This window comes from Scyliorhinus canicula, chromosome 8, assembly GCF_902713615.1.
Source record: "Scyliorhinus canicula chromosome 8, sScyCan1.1, whole genome shotgun sequence".
Classification (NCBI taxonomy): domain Eukaryota; kingdom Metazoa; phylum Chordata; class Chondrichthyes; order Carcharhiniformes; family Scyliorhinidae; genus Scyliorhinus; species Scyliorhinus canicula.
The window spans coordinates 197807813-197831781 of NC_052153.1; the positions used below are offsets into that span (position 1 = coordinate 197807813).

At 55.8% G+C, this 23969-nt stretch overlaps 1 protein-coding gene across 1 annotated transcript in view; it reads right to left on the bottom strand.

Annotated features, from left to right (window-relative positions):
- spef2 (sperm flagellar 2) overlaps positions 1-23969 on the bottom strand; it is a 293647-nt gene that overhangs the window by 268282 nt on the left and 1396 nt on the right. Inside the window, 3 exon segments of the mRNA XM_038803926.1 lie at positions 2223-2368; positions 2371-2431; positions 2434-2476. Of these exon segments, the coding sequence (XP_038659854.1) occupies positions 2223-2368; positions 2371-2431; positions 2434-2476 (250 nt within the window).

Sequence of the window (23969 nt, forward strand, 5' to 3'; positions counted from 1 at the left end):
TTTGTGTGTGTGTGAGAAAGTGTGTGTGTGTGGGAGAATTTGTGTGTGTGCGATAGAGAGTTTGTGTGCGATAGAGAGTTTGTGTGTGCGCGAGAGTTTGTGTGTGTGTGAGAGAGAGTTTGTGTGCGATAAACAGGTTGCGCGTGAGTGTTTGTGTGTGCGAGAGAGATTGTGTGTGCGAGAGAGTTTGTGTGTGAGAGAGAGTTTGTGTGTCTGTGAGAGTTTGTGTGTGAGAGAGAGATTGTGTGTGTGCGAGAGAGTTTGTGTGTGCGAGAGAGTTTGTGTGTGAGAGAGAGTTTGTGTGTCTGTGAGAGTTTGTGTGTGAGAGAGTTTGGGCGCGATCCTCCGCACCCCACGCCGGGGGGGGGAGAATTGCGGGAGGGCCGGGCGAATCACGCCACGCCACCGTGGCACCCCCCGCGATTCTTCTCCCCCCCCCACACAAATGGCGTGTCGCGTTTTGCGACAGGCCGCTCGGAGGAATCGCCGCTCGCCGTGTCTCATGGCGACTGGTGATTCTCCGAGCGGCCTGCCAAACCCGACAGGTTCACGCCGGCGCGAACCACACCTGGTCGCTGCCGGCGTGAACAGCGCACGACCGGTGAGTGTGGGGGCCTGTGGGGGGATCGAGCACCACGGGCGTGCTCAGGAGATGTCTGGCGCACGATCGGTGCTCACTGATCGTTGGGCCGGTGTCTCTAAAAGACGCACTCTTTCCCTCTGCCGTACCACAATTCACGCACTGGCCGCTCCTAGCCCCCCGGGGGTAGAATAGGGGGCGAGGAGCGGCCTCCGCCGTCGGCTGTTTGTCTCCTGATGGGAGAATTCCGCCCTTTGTGTGTGTGAGAGAGAGTTTGTGTGTGTGAGAGAGGTTTGTGTGTGTGTGTGAGAGAGAGTTTGTGTGTGTGTGTGAGAGAGAGTTTGTGTGTGAGAGAGAGTTTGTGTGTGAGAGAGAGTTTGTGTGTGTGTGTGAGAGAGAGTTTGGTGTGTGTGAGAGAGAGTTGTGTGTGTAGAGGTTGTGGGTGGTGAGAGAGAGTTGTGTGGGTTAGAGAGAGTTTGTGTGGAGAGAGAGTATGTGTGTGTGAGAGAGTTTGTGTGTGTGAGAGAGAGTTTGTGTGTGTGAGAGAGAGTTTGTGTGTGTGAGAGAGTTTGTGTGTGTGGAGAGAGAGTTTGTGTGTGTGTGGAGAGAGTATGTGTGTGTGAGAGAGTTTGTGTGTGTGAGAGTGAGTTTGTGTATGAGAGAGAGTTTGTGTGTGTGAGAGAGAGTTTGTGTGTGTGAGAGAGAGTTTGTGTGTGAGAGAGAGAGTTGGTGTGTGTGAGAGAGAGTTTGTGTGTGTGAGAGAGAGTTTGTGTGTGAGAGAGAGTTTGTGTGTGTGAGAGTGAGTTTGTGTATGAGAGAGAGTTTGTGTGAGAGAGAGTTTGTGTGAGAGAGAGAGTTTGTGTGTGCGAGAGTTTGTGTGTGCAGAGAAGGAGTTTGTGTGTGTGAGAGAGAGTTTGTATGTGAGAGAGTTTGCCTGAGTTTGTGTGTGTGAGAAACAGAGGGCGAAATTCTCTGCAACGGCCAACGCTGGCGTGAAACCCGGAGTGTTTCACGACGGCGTCGGAGGCCGCTCCTCGCCCCCTACCCCCCCCCCCCCCCCCCCGGGGGGGGGGGCTAGGAACGGCGTTGCTGGAAATCTCAGCGCGCCGAGAACGACGCGGCTGGCGGCGCCTAAGTGACGTCAGCCGCGCATGCACAGGTTGGCTGGCTCCAACCCACGCATGCGCGGTTGCCGTCTTCCTTCGCTGCCCCGCAAGACGTGGCGGTTTGATCTTGCGGGGCGGCAGAGGGGAAAGAGTGCGTCTCTTAGAGACATCGGCCCGACGATCGGTGGGCACCGATCGCGGGCCAGTCTCCCCCCCCCCCCCCCCCCCCCCCCGAGCACGCCCGTGGTGCTCGATCCCCTCTCCGCCCCCCACAGGCCCCACACAGGTACCAGAGCGGCCCTCCCGCGATTCTCCCACCCGGCCTGGGGAGCGGATAATCGCGCCCCCAGTGTGTGGGGATGTGTGTGTGAGAAGTTTTTGAATGCACACGTGTGTGTTTTTATGTCTATTTGTGTGAGAGGTTGTGTGTGCATATGAGGGTGCGTCTCCTCACCTTTGAATCCTCTACCATCCCACTTTTGGTCTCTCTCTCTCTCTCTGCCACCCTACATCCCTCCTGTCCACACGGTTCTCACCTCTTTGTACATCTTGCTGCTGATACTAGCCAGTTTGGCTGTTGCAGGTGGCCGCATGGTCTCCATGGCCAGTTTAGAGAGCTGAGCTTTCTCTTTCCTGCGGAGAGCAATGTAGATCTGATACAGGAGGCGTGTAGCAACACCGGTTCCTGCTGTACCAGTGCCTGCACCACATTGTCGCTGATCATCACCCCCAAGAGCTGCAGAGTCCGGCAACAGACGCTGGAAAATTGTTGAGCTGAGAAATGGCATTCCTAGGGAGTACAAAAAAAATAATCAGAGGGCAGACAGCTAGAAACTCACATCACAGGGGACAGAATATACTGTTCAGTTGACTCTATTCTTTGGCTGCTGTTACACTGTACACTGCATGAGTTACCCAGCAGGGACTACAATTAAAGTCCACACATTGGCAACCTACTGTACACTACTATGGTTTATATTGTGAACATTACACATAAACTGTTGGGTTTACAACAGACACTGGCTGGTATTACCCAGTACACTAGCTGGAGTTGGACCATATGTACACTTGCTAGGATTACCCAGTGCACTGGCTGGGGTTACTCTGTACACTGGCTGTGGTTACTCTGTACACTGGCTGAGGTTACTCTGTACACTGGCTGATGTTACTCTGTACACTGGCTGAGGTTACTCTGTACACTGGCTGGGATTACTCTGTACACTGGCTGGGATTACACTGTACACTGCTGAATTTACACTGTACACTGGCTCGGATACTGAGTATGCTGGATGGGGATATTCTGTACACTGGCTGATGTTACTCTGTACACTGGCTGAGGTTACTCTGTACACTGGCTGGGATTACTCTGTACAATGGCTGGGATTACTCTGTACACTGGCTGGGATTACACTGTACACTGCTGAATTTACACTGTACACTGGCTCGGATACTGAGTATGCTGGATGGGGATATTCTGTACACTGGCTGGGGTTACTCTGTACACTGGCTGGGGTTACTCTGTACACTGGCTGGGGTTACACTGTACACTGGCTGGGTTACACTGTACACTGGCTGGGATTACACTGTACACTGGCTGGGTTGCACTGTATGCTGGCTGTGATTATTCATTGTCACTGGCTGGGGTTACTCTGTACACTGGCTATGGTTACTCTATACACTGGCTGGCCTTACTCTATACACTGGGTGGGGTTACCCAGTACACTGGCTGTAGTTACCCAGTACACTGGCTGTAGTTACCCAGTACACTGGCTGGGGTAACTGTGCACACTGGCTGGGGGTACCCAGTACACTGGCTGGGGTAACTGTGCACACTGGCTGGGGGTACACAGTACACTGGCTGGGGGTACACAGTACACTAGCTGAGGGTACACAGTGTAGCCACCTAAGATGGACACTGGGCTACAAAGTGGAGAACTGCTAAGGCTGCAGGGAAAAACAGTCTTAGCAAGGACAAGCAGTTTGCAGAAGACTAGTTAGCATTCTGCACGTACAGAAACCAGTTTGTGGCCAGGTGCAGAGTCTCAGCCAAAGGTGCAAATGGCAACAAGATCTACATAGTAATGAGGTGATCCAGATCCAGACCCCACACAATAGAAACATTTAAGTATGAATGGATACTTTGGAGTAAACGCCCAGGCAGAACGGCACCACAGTATCCAACACAAAGAACCATAGGGACCGCCCTATCCATCGAGAAACGACCCTCAGATTGGGGGGTTTGGAAGATATCGATTGGGAAAGGCCCAATCGATACATGGCAGGTAAAAGGCCCGCCCCGAAGGGGCACGGACTTCTAGGAACTATAAAAGTAGACCCCACACATGGTTCGGTCTGTTTTTCGCTCCAGCTCAGGACTGCTTTTGCTCCGGCTCTGCTTTGCTGCTACATCGCATCCTGACTCCAGTTCCATCAGCCGGCCGTTGAGCCATCAGCCATCGAACTGTAAGTGCCAATACAACGATCGCTACATGATCCAGACCTTCCTAGATCCTGACAACTTTAAGTACCTGAGAGTTGCAGACCAAGAACGGGACGAAGGCCTTGCTCCCTGACCTTGCCTGTTCCTGTCTAGATAAGTATTTTAGTTGTTTAGTAGTAGAAGTAAGTTAGTCCTCTTTAGCGTATGCATGTGTATTTATTATATTTGTCATAATAAATATCAATCGTTTGGACCTTACTAATCCGGTGTACAGATTTATTACTTTGAACCTGACCTTGATATACTTGTGAGGTGTCTAAATACGGCACCTGGCGACTCCTGAGCATAATTACATACACAGAGCCATAGTAGTGTTAAGCACATGGCCTTTAAACGGAGGCGTGTTAATACAATCCAGTAAAAACGAGCAACAACAGTATACTGGCTGGGAGTACACAGTACACTGGCTGGGAGTACACTGGCTGAGGGTACACGGTACCACTGCCTGGGGTACACGTACACTGGGCTGGGGGGTACACGGTACACTGGCTGGGGTCACACGGTACACTGCTGGGGGTACACGGTACACTGGCTGGGGGTACACGGTACACTGGCTGGGGGTACACGGTACACTGGCTGGGGTACACGGTACACTGGCTGGGTACACGGTACACTGGCTGAGGGTACACGGTACACTGGCCTGAGGGTACACGGTACACTGGCTGAGGGTACACGGTACACTGGCTGAGGGTACACGGTACACTGGCTGAGGGTACACGGTACACTGGCTGAGGGTACACGGTACACTGGCTGGGGTACACGGTACACTGGCTGGGGTACACGGTACACTGGCTGGGGTACACGGTACACTGGCTGGGGTACACGGTACACTGGCTGGGGTACACGGTACACTGGCTGGGGTACACGGTGCACTGGCTGGGGTACACGGTGCACTGGCTGGGGTACACGGTACACTGGCTGGGGTACACGGTACACTGGCTGGGGTACACGGTGCACTGGCTGGGGTACACGGTGCACTGGCTGGGGTACACGGCGCACTGGCTGGGGTACACGGTGCACTGGCTGGGGTACACGGTGCACTGGCTGGGGTACACTGTGCACTGGCTGGGGTACACGGTACACTGCTGGGTACACGGTACACTGGCTGGGTACACGGTACACTGGCTGGGGTACACGGTACACTGGCTGGGGGTACACGGTACACTGGCTGCGGTACACGGTACACTGGCTGGGGTACACGGTACACTGGCTGTGGTCACACGGTACACTGGCTGGGGTACACGGTACACTGGCTGAGGGTACACAGTACACTGTCTGGGGGTACACGGTACACTGGCTGGGGTCACACGGTACACTGGCTGAGGGTACACAGTACACTGGCTGAGGGTACACAGTACACTGGCTGAGGGTACACAGTACACTGGCTGAGGGTACACAGTACACTGGCTGGGGTACACAGTACACTGGCTGGGGTACACAGTACACTGGCTGGGGTCACACGGTACACTGGCTGAGGGTACACAGTACACTGGCTAGAGTCACACAGTACACTGGCTGTGGTCACAAGGCACACTGGCTGGGGGTACACGGTACACTGGCTGGTGTACACGGTACACTGGCTGGGGTACACGGTACACTGGCTGGGTACACGGTACACTGGCTGGGGTACACGGTACACTGGCTGGGGTACACGTACCTGGCTGGGGTACGTACACTGGCTGGGGTACACGGTACACTGGCTGGGGTACACGGTACACTGGCTGGGGTACACGTACACTGGCTGGGGTACACGGTACACTGGCTGGGGTACAACGGTACACCTGGCTGGGGTACACGGTACACTGGCTGGGGGTACACGGTACACTGGCTGGGGTACACGGTACACTGGCTGGGGTCACACGGTACACTGGCTGGGGGTACACAGTACACTGGCTGGGGTACACAGTACACTGGCTGTGGTCACACGGTACAACTGGCTGGGATACACGGTACACTGGCTGGGGTACACGGTACACTGGCTGTGGGTCACACGGTACACCTGGCTGGGGTACACAGTACACTGGCTGGGGTACACATGGTACACTGGCTGGGGTCACATGGTACACTGGCTGGAGTCACATGGTACACTGGCTGGAGTCACACGGTACACTGGCTGGGGTCACACGGTACACTGGCTGGGGTCACACGGTAGCACTGGCTGGGGTACACGGTACACTGGCTGAGGGTACACTGTACACTGGCTGAGGGTACACGGTACACTGGCTGAGGGGTACACGGTACACTGGCTGAGGGTACACGGTACACTGGCTGAGGGTACACGGTACACTGGCTGGGTACACGGTACACTGGCTGGGGTACACGTACACTGGCTGGGGTACACGGTACACTGCTGGGGTACACGGTACACTGGCTGGGGTACACGGTACACTGGCTGGGGTACACGGTACACTGGCTGGGGTACACGGTGCACTGGCTGGGGTACACGGTACACTGGCTGAGGGTACACGGTACACTGGCTGAGGGTACACGGTACACTGGCTGGGGTACACGGTACACTGCTGGGGTACACGGTGCACTGGCTGGGGGTACACGGTGCACTGGCTGGGGTACACGGTGCACTGGCTGGGGTACACGGTGCACTGGCTGGGGTACACGGTGCACTGGCTGGGGTACACTGTGCACTGGCTGGGTACACGGTACACTGGCTGGGGTACACGGTACACTGGGCTGGGTACACGGTACACTGGCTGGGGTACACGGTACACTGGCTGGGGGTACACTGTACACTGGCTGGGGTACACGGTACACTGGCTGTGGTCACACGGTACACTGCTGGGGTACACGATACACTGGCTGGGGTACACGGTACACCGGCTGAGGGTACACAGTACACTGTCTGGGGGTACACGGTACACTGGCTGGGGTCACACGGTACACTGGCTGAGGGTACACAGTACACTGGCTGAGGGTACACAGTACACTGGCTGAGGGTACACAGTACACTGCTGAGGGTACACAGTACACGGCTGAGGGTACACAGTACACTGGCTGGGTACACAGTACACTGGCTGGGGTACACAGTACACTGGCTGGGGTCACACGGTACAGTGGCTGAGGGTACACAGTACACACTGGCTAGAGTCACACAGTACACTGGCTGGTGGTCACAAAGGCACACTGGCTGGGGGTACACGGTACACTGGCTGGTGGTACACGGTACACTGGCTGGGGTACACGGTAACACTGGCTGGGGGTACACGGTACACGGCTGGGGTACACGGTACACTGGCTGGGGTACACGGTACCTGGCTGAGGTCACACGGTACACTGGCCTGAGGGTACACAGGTACACTGGCTGGGGTACACGGTGCACTGGCTGGGGTACAGCGGTGCACTGGCTGGGGTACACGGTGCACTGGCTGGGGTACACGGTGCACTGGCTGGGGTACACTGTGCACTGGCTGGGGTACACGGTACACTGGCTGGGGTACAACGGTACACTGCTGGGGTACACGGTACACTGGCTGGGGTACACGGTACACTGGCTGGGGGTACACGGTACAACTGGCTGGGGTACACGGTACACTGGCTGTGGTCACACGGGACACTGGCTGGGGTACACGGTACACTGGCTGAGGGTACACAGTACACTGTCTGGGGGTACACGGTACACTGGCTGGGGTCACACGGTACACTGGCTGAGGGTACACAGTACACTGGCTGAGGTACACAGTACACTGGCTGGGGTACACAGTACACTGGCTGGGGTACACAGTACACTGGCTGAGGGTACACAGTACACTGGCTGGGGTACACAGTACACTGGCTGGGGTACACAGTACACTGGCTGGGGTCACGGTACACTGGCTGAGGGTACACAGTACACTGGCTAGTCACACAGTACACTGGCTGTGGTCACAAGGCACACTGGCTGGGGTACACGGTACACTGGCTGGGGTACACGGTACACTGGCTGGGGTACACGGTACACTGGCTGGGGTACACGGTACACTGGCTGGGGTACACGGTACACTGGCTGGGGTACACGGTACACTGGCTGGGGTACACGGTACACTGGCTGGGGTACACGGTACACTGGCTGGGGTACACGGTACACTGGCTGGGGTACACGTACACTGGCTGGGTACACGGTACACTGGCTGGGTACACGGTACACTGGCTGGGGGTACACGGTACACTGGCTGGGGTACACGGTACACTGGCTGGGGTCACACGGTACACTGGCTGGGGGTACACAGTACACTGGCTGGGGTACACAGTACACTGGCTGTGGTCACACGGTACACTGGCTGGGATACACGGTACACTGGCTGGGGTACACGGTACACTGGCTGTGGTCACACGGTACACTGGCTGGGGTACACAGTAACACTGGCTGGGGTACACAGTACACTGGCTGGGGTACACAGTACACTGGCTGGGGTACACAGTACACTGGCTGGGGGTACACAGTACACTGGCTGGGGTACACATGGTACACTGGCTGGGGTCACATGTACACTGGCTGGAGTCACATGGTACACTGGCTGGAGTCACACGGTACACTGGCTGGGGTCACACGTACACTGGCTGGGGTCACACGGTACACTGGCTGGGGGTACACGGTACACTGGCTGGGGGTACACGGTACACTGGCTGGGTACACGGTACACTGGTTGGGTACACGGTACACTGGCTGAGGGTACACGGTACACTGGCTAGGGTCACACGGTACACTGGCTCGGGGTACACAGTACACTGGCTGGGGGTACACAGTACACTGGCTGGGGGTACACAGTACACTGGCTGGGGTACACGGTACACTGGCTGAGGGTACACAGTACACTGGCTGGGGGTACACAGTACACTGGCTGGGGGTACACAGTACACTGGCTGAGGGTACACAGTACACTGGCTGGGTACACGGTGCACTGGCTGGGGTACACGGTGCACTGGCTGGGGTACACGGTGCACTGGCTGGGGTACACGGTACACTGGCTGGGGTACACGGTACACTGGCTGGGTACACGGTACACTGGCTGGGGTACACTGGCTGGGGTCACACGGTACACTGGCTGGGGGTACACGGTACACTGGCTGGGGTACACGGTACACTGGCTGGGGTACACGGTACACTGGCTGTGGTCACTCGGTACACTGGCTGGGGTACACGGTACACTGGCTGAGGGTACACAGTACACTGGCTGGGGGTACACGGTACACTGGCTGAGGTCACACGGTACACTGGCTGAGGGTACACAGTACACTGGCTGAGGGTACACAGTACACTGGCTGAGGGTACACAGTACACTGGCTGAGGGTACACAGTACACTGGCTGAGGGTACACAGTACACTGGCTGGGGTACACAGTACACTGGCTGGGGTACACAGTACACTGGCTGGGGTACACAGTACACTGTCTGGGGGTACACGGTACACTGGCTGAGGGTACACAGTACACTGGCTAGAGTCACACAGTACACTGGCTGTGGTCACAAGGCACACTGGCTGGGGGTACACGGTACACTGGCTGGGGTACACGGTACACTGGCTGGGGGTACACGGTACACTGGCTGGGGTACACGTACACTGGCTGGGGTACACGGTACACTGGCTGGGGTACACGGTACACTGGCTGGGGTACACGGTACACTGGCTGGGGTACACGGTACACTGGCTGGGGTACACGGTACACTGGCTGGGGTACACGGTACACTGGCTGGGGTACACGGTACACTGGCTGGGGTACACGGTACACTGGCTGGGGTACACGGTACACTGGCTGGGGGTACACGGTACACTGGCTGGGGTACACGGTACACTGGCTGGGGTCACATGGTACACTGGCTGGGGGTACACAGTACACTGGCTGGGGTACACAGTACACTGGCTGGGGTACACAGTACACTGGCTGTGGTCACACGGTACACTGGCTGGGGTACACGGTTAACTGGCTGGGGATACACAGTACACTTGCTGAGGGTACACAGTACACTGGCTGAGGGTACACAGTACACTGGCTGAGGGTACACAGTACACTGGCTGGGGTACACAGTACACTGGCTGGGGTACACAGTACACTGGCTGGGGTCACACGGTACACTGGCTGAGGGTACACAGTACACTGGCTAGAGTCACACAGTACACTGGCTGTGGTCACAAGGCACACTGGCTGGGGGTACACGGTACACTGGCTGGGGTACACGGTACACTGGCTGGGGTACACGGTACACTGGCTGGGGTACACGGTACACTGGCTGGGGTACACGGTACACTGGCTGGGGTACACGGTACACTGGCTGGGGTACACGGTACACTGGCTGGGGTACACGGTACACTGGCTGGGGTACACGGTACACTGGCTGGGGTACACGGTACACTGGCTGGGGGTACACGGTACACTGGCTGGGGTCACACGGTACACTGGCTGGGGGTACACAGTACACTGGCTGGGGTACACGGTACACTGGCTGGGGTACACGGTACACTGGCTGTGGTCACACGGTACACTGGCTGGGGGTACACAGTACACTGGCTGGGGTACACGGTACACTGGCTGGGGTACACGGTACACTGGCTGTGGTCACACGGTACACTGGCTGGGGTACACAGTACACTGGCTGGGGTACACAGTACACTGGCTGGGGTACACAGTACACTGGCTGGGGTACACAGTACACTGGCTGGGGTACACAGTACACTGGCTGGGGTACACAGTACACTGGCTGGGGTACACAGTACACTGGCTGGGGTACACAGTACACTGGCTGGGGTCACATGGTACACTGGCTGGAGTCACATGGTACACTGGCTGGAGTCACACGGTACACTGCTGGGGTCACACGGTACACTGGCTGGGGTCACACGGTACACTGGCTGGGGGTACACGGTACACTGGCTGGGGTACACGGTACACTGGCTGGGGTACACAGTACACTGGCTGGGGTACACAGTACACTGGCTGGGGTACACTGTACACTGGCTGGGGTACACGGTACACTGGCTGGGGGTAAACAGTACACTGGCTGAGGGTACACAGTACACTGGCTGGGGGTACACAGTACACTGGCTGGGGTACACAGTACACTGGCTGGAGGTACACAGTACACTGGCTGGGGTCACACGGTACACTGGCTGGGGTACACAGTACACTGGCTGGGGGTACACAGTACACTGGCTGAGGGTACACAGTACACTGGCTGAGGGTACACAGTACACTGGCTGGGGTACATGGTACATTGGCTGGGGTACACAGTACACTGGCTGGGGTCACATGGTACACTGGCTGTGGTCACACGGCACATTGGCTGGGGTCACACGGTACACTGGCTGAGGGTACACAGTACACTGGCTAGAGTCACACAGTGCACTGGCTGGGGTCACACGGTACACTGGCTGTGGTCACACGGTACACTGGCTGGGGGTACACAGTACACTGGCTGGGGTACACGGTACACTGGCTGGGGTACACGGTACACTGGCTGTGGTCACACGGTACACTGGCTGGGGTACACAGTACACTGGCTGGGGTACACAGTACACTGGCTGGGGTACACAGTACACTGGCTGGGGTACACAGTACACTGGCTGGGGTACACAGTACACTGGCTGGGGTACACAGTACACTGGCTGGGGTACACAGTACACTGGCTGGGGTCACATGGTACACTGGCTGGAGTCACATGGTACACTGGCTGGAGTCACACGGTACACTGGCTGGGGTCACACGGTACACTGGCTGGGGTCACACGGTACACTGGCTGGGGGTACACAGTACACTGGCTGGGGGTACACGGTACACTGGCTGGGGTACACAGTACACTGGCTGGGGTACACTGTACACTGGCTGGGGTACACGGTACACTGGCTGGGGGTAAACAGTACACTGGCTGAGGGTACACAGTACACTGGCTGGGGGTACACAGTACACTGGCTGGGGTACACGGTACATTGGCTGAGGGTACACAGTACACTGGCTGGGGGTACACAGTACACTGGCTGGGGTACACGGTACATTGGCTGAGGGTACACAGTACACTGGCTGAGGGTACACAGTACACTGGCTGAGGGTACACAGTACACTGGCTGGGGGTACACAGTACACTGGCTGGGGTACACGGTACATTGGCTGAGGGTACACAGTACACTGGCTGAGGGTACACAGTACACTGGCTGAGGGTACACAGTGCACTGGCTGGGGTACACGGTACATTGGCTGGGGTACACAGTACACTGGCTGGGGTCACATGGTACACTGGCTGTGGTCACACGGCACACTGGCTGGGGTACACAGTACACTGGCTAGAGTCACACAGTGCACTGGCTGGGGTCACACGGCACACTGGCTGGGGGTACACTGTACACTGGCTGGGGGTACACAGTACACTGGATGGGGGTACACAGTACATTGGCTGGGGTACACAGTACACTGGCTGGGGGTACACAGTACACTGGCTGGGGGTACACGGTACACTGGCTGGGATCACACGGTACACTGGCTGGGGTACACGGTACACTGGCTGGGGGTACACAGTACACTGGCTGGGGGTACACGGTACCCTGCTGGGGTCACACGGTACACTGGCTGGAGTACACAGTACACTGGCTGGGGTCACATGGTACACTGGCTGGGGTCACACGGTACACTGGCTAGAGTCACACAGTACACTGGCTGGGGTCACACGGTACACTGGCTGGGGTCACATGGTACACTGGCTGGGGTCACACGGTACACTGGCTAGAGTCACACAGTACACTGGCTGGGGTCACACGGTACACTGGCTGGGGTCACACGGTACACTGGCTGGGGGTACACAGTACACTGGCTGGGGTCACACGGTACACTGGCTGGGGTCACACGGTACACTGGCTGGGGTCACACGGTACACTGGCTGGGGTCACACGGTACACTGGCTGGGGTACACAGTACACTGGCTGGGGTCACACGGTACACTGGCTGGGGGTACACAGTACACTGGCTGGGGTACACTGTACACTGGCTGGGGGTACACAGTACACTGGCTGGGGTCACACGGTACACTGGCTGGGGGTACACAGTACACTGGCTGGGGTACACTGTACACTGGCTGGGGGTACACTGTACACTGGCTGGGGTACACTGTACGAAAACTGGTATGGGATTTTTGGTGCTTGGGGCACTGGCATCAATACTAGGGAAAGTGGGGGCTGTATCATTGAGACGGTCGAAGAGAGCTTCCAGTTTATTCCCTTGTTTCCCCTTTTTTTATTTTGCCGTTATTATTTTGATCCATGGATGATTAATGAACATCAGTCTTTCGTTCAGCAGTGCAGAGAATGGGGAATTCAGAAGTTACAGGAGAGAACACACTGAGTCTCTGCTAGTTTGAACAGGAGCTTCAGATCTTTCAGCACTAGAGGGAGAGAGATGGGCTGGACCTCGGTATGTTTGATTGGCTGGGGGCACCGTACTCTGCCCAGGAGGCATGTTTTAGAACATAGAACAGTACAGCACAGTACAGGCCCTTCAGCCCACGATGTTGTGCCAACCATTTATCCTAATCTAAGATCAACCTAACCTACACCCCTTCAATTTACTGCTGTCCATGTCCCTGTCTAAGAGTCGCTTAAATGTCCCTAATGACTCTGACTCCACCACCTCTGCTGGCAGTGCATTCCACACACCCACCACTCTCTGTGTAAAGAATCTACCTCTGACATCCCCCCCTATACCTTCCTCCAATCACCGTAAAATTATGTCTCCTCATGACAGCCATTTCCGCCCTGGGGAAAAGTCTCTGGCTATCCACTCTATCCATGCCTCTCATCACCTTGTACACCTCTATCAAGCCACCTCTATGCCTTCTTCACTCCAGTGAGAAAAGCCCTAGTTCCCTCAACCTTTCTTCATAAGACATGCCCTCCAGTCCAGGCAGCATCCTGGTAAATCTCCTCTGCACCCTCTCCAAAGCATCCACATCCTTCCTGTAATGAGGCGACCAAAACTGAACACAATATTCCAAGTGTGGTCTAACTAGAGTTTTATAAAGCTGCAGCAAAACCTCGCGGATCTAAAGACTCAATTCCCCTGTTAATGAAAGCCAGCACACCATACGCCTTCTTAACAACCCTTGAATTCAGCCATGACAACTCTTTACTTCTGCACCTTTCCAAGATCTGCCGCCCAATCTGTTTCTCCATCTCTCTGCTGCTATTGGGGGTCTATAGAAAACTCCCAATAAAGTGACTGCTCCTTTCTTGTTTCTGACTTCCACCCATACTGACTCAGTAGACAAACCCTCCTCAACTACCTCCTTTCTGCAGCTGTGGTGCACTCCCTAATTAACAGTGCCACTCCCCCTCCTCTTTTACCTCCCTCCCTATTCTTCTTAAAACATCTAAACCCCGGAACATCCAACAAACATTCCTGCCTCTGTGAAATCCATGTCTCCGTAATGGCCACAACATCGCAGTTCCAAGTACTGATCCATGCTCTAAGTTCATCTAAACTGGAGAGGCATAAGTATCCTGGCCACGAGGTTTCTTAGTGTCAGACGGGAGGGTTTAAACTAGTATGGCAGGGGGTGGGTACCGGAGCAATAGGTCAGAAGGTGAAAGCATTGAGGAAGTTTTAATGATTCTAACTCAAAGTGACGAACCAAATCCGGATGACTGTGAATTTGACGTACCTCAAATTAATTTGGAAAATGAGGATGTTCTTAAAAATTGGGATGAATTGTTAAGTTACCTTCCAGGGGAAAAACAAACCGACCTGAAAGAGTTATTGATATCACATAGGCAAATTTGTAGAGATAAATTGTGAAGTACTAAAATGGCTATACATGATGTAGATGTGGGAAATGCTGTTCCTATCAAACAACATCCATATAGACTTAATCCTTTAAAATTGGCACAGCTTAACAGAGAGATTGAAAGTATCCTGAAGAATGGAATAATTGAAGTGGGTTGCAGCCAATGGAGCTCACCCATAGTGACGGTATCTAAGCCAGACGGTACCCAACGGTTGTGTGTGGACTATCGAAAGGTGAATGCCCAACACAGTCCCACAATACAGCCCAATGCAGCCCCACAGTACAGCCCAGTGCAGTCCCACAATAAAGCCCAATGCAGCCTCACAATACAGACCAGCGCAGCCTCACAATACAGCCCAGCACAGCCCCACAATACAGCCTCACACAGCCCCACAATACAACACAATGCAGCCCCACAATGCAGCCCCAGCGCAGCCCCACAATGCAGCCCCAGCGCAGCCCCACAATGCAGCCCCAGCGCAGTCCCACAATACAGCCCAGTGCAGCCCCACAATACAGCCCAGTACAGCCCCACAATGCAGCCCAGCGCAGTCCCACAAAACAGCCCTGTGGTGGTATGATTAGCATAGCTGCCTGCCATTGGTGCAGAACACCGGCTTACCATTGGCCCTGGTCGGTCATGTGCCTCTTGACCGGTTGGTTGAGACCAGTCATGTGACGGCTCCCCGATTGGTCGAGAGGCTGAGTTAACCCCGCCTCCAGGGTGGGGTATAAATACCCAGTACTCCCGGCGGTCGTCCTTCTACTGTAATCGACCGCAGGGCTAACATCTAGTAGATTAAAGCCATACTTTTGTTCAGCAACTCGTCTTGCGTTCAATTGATGGTACATCAAGCCCAATGCAGCCGCACAATACACCCCAACACAGCCCCACAATACAGCCCAACACAGCCCAACACAGCCGCACAATACAGCCCCACACAGCCGCACAATACACCCCAACACTGCCCCACAATACAGCCCAACACAGCCCCACAATACAGCCCAACACTGCCCAACACAGCCCCACAATACAGCCCAACACAGCCGCACAATACAGCCCAACACAGCCGCACAATACAGCCCAACACAGCCCCACAATACAGCCCAACACTGCCCCACAATACAGCCCAACAATGCCCCACAATACAGCCCAACACAGCCCCACAATACACCCCAACACAGCCGCACAATACACCCCAACACAGCCCCACAATACAGCCCAACACTGCCCATAAAAGCCGCACAATACACCCCAACACAGCCCCACAATACAGCCCAACACAGCCCCACAATACAGCCCAACACAGCCCCACAATACAGCCCAACACAGCCCCACAATACAGCCCAACACTGCCCCACAATACAGCCCAACACAGCCCCACAATACACCCCAACACAGCCGCACAATACACCCCAACACAGCCCCACAATACAGCCCAACACAGCCGCACAATACACCCCAACACAGCCGCACAATACACCCCAACACAGCCCACAATACAGCCCAACACAGCCCCACAATACAGCCCAACACAGCCCCACAATACAGCCCAACACAGCCCCACAATACAGCCCAACACAGCCCCACAATACAGCCCAACACAGCCCCACACAGCCCCACAATACAGCACAACACTGCCCCACAATACAGCCCAACACAGCCCCACAATACAGCCCCACAATACAGCCCAACACAGCCCCACAATACAGCTCAACACAGCCGCACAATACAGCCCAACACAGCCCCACAATACAGCCCAACACAGCCGCACAATACAGCCCAACACAGCCGCACAATACAGCCCAACACAGCCCCACAATACAGCCCAACACAGCCGCACAATACAGCCCAACACAGCCGCACAATACAGCCCAACACAGCCGCACAATACAGCCCAACACAGCCCCACAATACAGCCCAACACTGCCCCACAATACAGCCCAACACAGCCCCACAATACAGCCCAACACTGCCCCACAATACAGCCCAACACAGCCGCACAATACACCCCAACACTGCCCCACAATACAGCCCAACACAGCCCCACAATACAGCCCAACACAGCCCCACAATACAGCCCAACACTGCCCCACAATACAGCCCAACACTGCCCCACAATACAGCCCAACACAGCCCCACAATACAGCCCAACACTGCCCCACAATACAGCCCAACACAGCCGCACAATACACCCCAACACTGCCCCACAATACAGCCCAACACAGCCCCACAATACAGCCCAACACAGCCCCACAATACAGCCCAACACTGCCCACAATACAGCCCAACACAGCCGCACAATACAGCCCAACACTGCCCCACAATACAGCCCAACACAGCCGCACAATACACCCCAACACTGCCCCACAATACAGCCCAACACAGCCGCACAATACACCCCAACACTGCCCCACAATACAGCCCAACACAGCCCCACAATACAGCCCAACACAGCCCCACCATACACCCCAACACAGCCCCACAATACAGCCCAACACTGCCCCACAATACAGCCCAACACAGCCCCACAATACACCCCAACACTGCCCCACAATACACCCCAACACTGCCCCACAATACAGCCCAACACAGTCCCACAATACACCCCAACACTGCCCCACAATACAGCCCAACACAGCCGTACAATACACCCCAACACAGCCCCACAATACAGCCCAACACTGCCCCACAATACACCCCAACACTGCCCCACAATACACCCCAACACAGCCGCACAATACACCCCAACATTGCCCCACAATACAGCCCAACACTGCCCCACAATACACCCCAACACTGCCCCACAATACACCCCAACACAGCCCCACAATACAGCCCAACACAGCCGCACAATACACCCCAACACAGCCGCACAATACACCCCAACACTGCCCCACAATACACCCCAACACAGCCGCACAATACAGCCCAACACAGTCCCACAATACACCCCAACACTGCCCCACAATACAGCCCAACACAGCCGCACAATACACCCCAACATTGCCCCACAATACAGCCCAACACTGCCCCACAATACAGCCCAACACAGCCGCACAATACACCCCAACATTGCCCCACAATACAGCCCAACACTGCCCCACAATACAGCCCAACACAGCCCCACAATACACCCCAACACTGCCCCACAATACAGCCCAGCACAGTCCCACAATACAACCCAATGCAACCCCACAGTACAGCCCCACAATACAGCCTCACACAGCCCAACAATACACCCCAACACAGCTGCACAATACAGCCCCACAATGCAGCAAAGCACAGCCCCACAGTACAGCCCAGAGCAGCTCCACAATATAGCCCAACGCAGCCCCACAATACAGCCCAACGCAGCCCCACAATACAGCCCAGCGCAGTCCCACAATACAGCCCAGCGCAGTCCCACTATACAGCCCCACAATGCAGCCCAGCGCAGCGCCACAATACAGCCCAGTGCAGTCCCACGGTTCAGTCCAATGCAGCCCCAGAATATAGCCCAACGCAGCCCCACAATACAGCCCAACGCAGCCCCACAATACAGCCCAGCGCAGCCCCACAATACAGACCATACAGCCCAGCACAGTCCCACAATAAAGCCCAATGCAACCCCCAGTACAGCCCCACAATACAGCCCAGCGCAGCCCCACAATACAGCCTCACACAGCCCAACAATACACCCCAACACAGCCGCACAATACAGCCCAACACAGCCCCACAATGCAGCAAAGCACAGCCCCACAGTACAGCCCAGAGCAGCTCCACAATATAGCCCAACGCAGCCCCATAGTACAGCCCAATGCAGCCCCACAATACAGCCCAGCGCAGTCCCACAATACAGCCCAGCGCAGTCCCACTATACAGCCCAGTGCAGTCCCACGGTTCAGTCCAATGCAGCCCCAGAATATAGCCCAACGCAGCCCCACAATACAGCCCAACGCAGCCCCATAGTACAGCCCAATGCAGCCCCACAATACAGCCCAACGCAGCCCAACAATACAGCCCAACGCAGCCCCACAATACAGCACAATGCAGCCCCACAATACAGCCCAGTGCAGTCCCACGGTTCAGTCCAATGCAGCCCCAGAATATAGCCCAACGCAGCCCCACAATACAGCCCAACGCAGCCCCACAATACAGCCCAGCGCAGCCCCACAATACAGCCCAGCACAGTCCCACAATACAGCCCAATGCAACCCCACAGTACAGCCCCACAATACAGCCCAACACAGCCGCACAATACACCCCAACACAGCCCCACAATACAGCCCAACACTGCCCCACAATACACCCCAACACTGCCCCACAATACACCCCAACACAGCCGCACAATACACCCCAACATTGCCCCACAATACAGCCCAACACTGCCCCACAATACACCCCAACACTGCCCCACAATACACCCCTACACAGCCCCACAATACAGCCCAACACAGCCGCACAATACACCCCAACACAGCCGCACAATACACCCCAACACTGCCCCACAATACACCCCAACACTGCCCCACAATACACCCCAACACAGCCGCACAATACACCCCAACACTGCCCCACAATACAGCCCAACACAGCCGCACAATACACCCCAACACTGCCCCACAATACAGCCCAACACAGCCCCACAATACACCCCAACACAGCCGCACAATACACCCCAACACAGCCGCACAATACAGCCCAACACAGTCCCACAATACACCCCAACACTGCCCCACAATACAGCCCAACACAGCCGCACAATACACCCCAACATTGCCCCACAATACAGCCCAACACTGCCCCACAATACAGCCCAACACAGCCGCACAATACACCCCAACACTGCCCCACAATACAGCCCAACACAGCCCCACAATACAGCCCAACACTGCCCCACAATACAGCCCAACACTGCCCCACAATACAGCCCAACACAGCCCCACAATACACCCCAACACAGCCGCACAATACACCCCAACACAGCCCCACAATACAGCCCAACACTGCCCATAAAAGCCGCACAATACACCCCAACACAGCCCCACAATACAGCCCAACACAGCCCCACAATACAGCCCAACACAGCCCCACAATACAGCCCAACACTGCCCCACAATACAGCCCAACACTGCCCCACAATACAGCCCAACACAGCCCCACAATACACCCCAACACTGCCCCACAATACAGCCCAACACAGCCCCACAATACAGCCCAACACAGCCGCACAATACACCCCAACACTGCCCCACAATACAGCCCAACACAGCCCCACAATACACCCCAACACTGCCCCACAATACAGCCCAGCACAGTCCCACAATACAACCCAATGCAACCCCACAGTACAGCCCCACAATACAGCCTCACACAGCCCAACAATACACCCCAACACAGCTGCACAATACAGCCCCACAATGCAGCAAAGCACAGCCCCACAGTACAGCCCAGAGCAGCTCCACAATATAGCCCAACGCAGCCCCACAATACAGCCCAACGCAGCCCCACAATACAGCCCAGCGCAGCCCCACAATACAGCCCAGCACAGTCCCACAATACAGCCCAATGCAACCCCACAGTACAGCCCCACAATACAGCCCAACACAGCCGCACAATACAGCCCAACACAGCCCCACAATACAGTCCAACGCAACCGCACAATACACCCCAACACAGCCCCACAATACAGCCCAACACAGCCCCACAATACACCCAACACAGCACCACAATACAGCCCAACACAGCCCCACAATACACCCCAACACAGCACCACAATACAGCCCAACACAGACCCACAATACACCCCAACACAGCCCCACAATACAGTCCAACGCAGCCGCACAATACACCCCAACACAGCACCACAATACAGCCCAACACAGCCCCACAATACAGCCCAACACAGCCCCACAATACAGCCCAACACAACCGCACAATACACCCCAACACAGCCCCACAATACAGTCCAACACAGCCCCACAATACAGCCCAACACAGCCCCACAATACAGTCCAACGCAGCCGCACAATACACCCCAACACAGCACCACAATACACCCCAACACAGCTCCACAACACCACCCCACAATACAGCCCAGGACAGTCCCACAATACAGCCTCACACAGCCCAACAATACAGAACAATGCAGCCCAACAATACACCCAACACAGCCGCACAATACTGCCCAACATAGCCCCACAATGCAGCAAAGAACAACCCCACAGTACAGCCCAGAGCAGCCCCACAATACAGCCCAACGCAGCCCCACAATACAGCCCAATGCAGCCCCACAATAAAACATAGCACAGCCCCACAATACAACACAATGCAGCCCCACACAGCCCCACAATACAGCCCAGCGCAGCCCCACTATACCGCCCAGCGCAGTCCTACAATACCGCCCAGCGCAGTCCCACAATACCGCCCAGCGCAGTCCCACAATACAGCCCAACACAGCCCCACAATACAGCCCAACACAGCCCCACAATACAGCCCAGCACAGCCCCACAATACACCCCAACACAGCCCCACAATACAGCCCAACACAGCCGCACAATACAGCCCAACACAGCCCACAATACAGCCCAACACAGCCCCACAATACACCCCAACACTGCCCCACAATACACCCCAACACTGCCCCACAATACACCCCAACACTGCCCCACAATGCAGCCCCACAATACAGCCCAACACAGCCGCACAATACAGCCCAACACAGCCCACAATACAGCCCAACACAGCCCCACAATACAGCCCAACACAGCCCCACAATACACCCCAACACAGCCCCACAATACACCCCAACACAGCCCCACAATACAGCCCAACACAGCCCCACAATACACCCCAACACAGCCCCACAATACAGCCCAACACAGCCCCACAATACAGCCCAACACAGCCCCACAATACAGCCCAACACAGCCCCACAATACACCCCAACACACCCCCACAATACACCCCAACACAGCCCCACAATACAGCCCAACAATACACCCCAACACAGCCTCACAATACAGCCCAACACAGCCCCACAATACACCCCAACACAGACCCACAATACAGCCCAACACAACCCCACAATACACCCCAACACAGCCCCACAATACACCCCAACACAGCCCCAAACTGCCCCACAATGCAGCCCAGTGGAGCCCCAAAATACAGTCCCACAATATAACCCAACACAGCCCCACAATACAGCCCAGCGCAGTCCCACAATACAGCCCAGCGCAGTCCCACTATACAGCCCCACAATGCAGCCCCACAATACAGCCCAGTGCAGTCCCACGGTTCAGTCCAATGCAGCCCCAGAATATAGCCCAACGCAGCCCCACAATACAGCCCAACAATACAGCCCAACGCAGCCCCACAATACAGCACAATGCAGCCCCACAATACACCCCAACACAGCTCCACAACACCACCCCACAATACAGCCCAGGACAGTCCCACAATACAGCCTCACACAGCCCAACAATACAGAACAATGCAGCCCAACAATACACCCAACACAGCCGCACAATACTGCCCAACATAGCCCCACAATGCAGCAAAGAACAACCCCACAGTACAGCCCAGAGCAGCCCCACAATACAGCCCAACGCAGCCCCACAATACAGCCCAATGCAGCCCCACAATAAAACATAGCACAGCCCCACAATACAACACAATGCAGCCCCACACAGCCCCACAATACAGCCCAGCGCAGCCCCACTATACCGCCCAGCGCAGTCCTACAATACCGCCCAGCGCAGTCCCACAATACCGCCCAGCGCAGTCCCACAATACAGCCCAACACAGCCCCACAATACAGCCCAACACAGCCCCACAATACAGCCCAGCACAGCCCCACAATACACCCCAACACAGCCCCACAATACAGCCCAACACAGCCGCACAATACAGCCCAACACAGCCCACAATACAGCCCAACACAGCCCCACAATACAGCCCAACACAGCCCCACAATACACCCCAACACTGCCCCACAATACACCCCAACACTGCCCCACAATACACCCCAACACTGCCCCACAATGCAGCCCCACAATACAGCCCAACACAGCCGCACAATACAGCCCAACACAGCCCACAATACAGCCCAACACAGCCCCACAATACAGCCCAACACAGCCCCACAATACACCCCAACACAGCCCCACAATACACCCCAACACAGCCCCACAATACAGCCCAACACAGCCCCACAATACACCCCAACACAGCCCCACAATACAGCCCAACACAGCCCCACAATACAGCCCAACACAGCCCCACAATACAGCCCAACACAGCCCTACAATACACCCCAACACACCCCCACAATACACCCCAACACAGCCCCACAATACAGCCCAACAATACACCCCAACACAGCCTCACAATACAGCCCAACACAGCCCCACAATACACCCCAACACAGACCCACAATACAGCCCAACACAACCCCACAATACACCCCAACACAGCCCCACAATACACCCCAACACAGCCCCAAACTGCCCCACAATGCAGCCCAGTGGAGCCCCAAAATACAGTCCCACAATATAACCCAACACAGCCCCACAATACAGCCCAGCGCAGTCCCACAATACAGCCCAGCGCAGTCCCACTATACAGCCCCACAATGCAGCCCCACAATACAGCCCAGTGCAGTCCCACGGTTCAGTCCAATGCAGCCCCAGAATATAGCCCAACGCAGCCCCACAATACAGCCCAACAATACAGCCCAACGCAGCCCCACAATACAGCACAATGCAGCCCCACAATACAGCACAATTCAGCCCAACGCAGCCCCACAATACAGCCTAGCACAGCCCCACAATTCAGCCCAATGCAGCCCCACTATACAGTCCAATACAGCCCAACACAACCCCACAATACAGCCCAACACAGCCACAAAATACAGCCCAACACAGCCACACAATACAGCCCAACACAGCCCCACAATACAGCCCAACACAGCCCCACAATACAGCCCAACACAGCCCCACAACGCAACCCCACAATACAGCCCAGCGCAGCCCCACAATACACCCT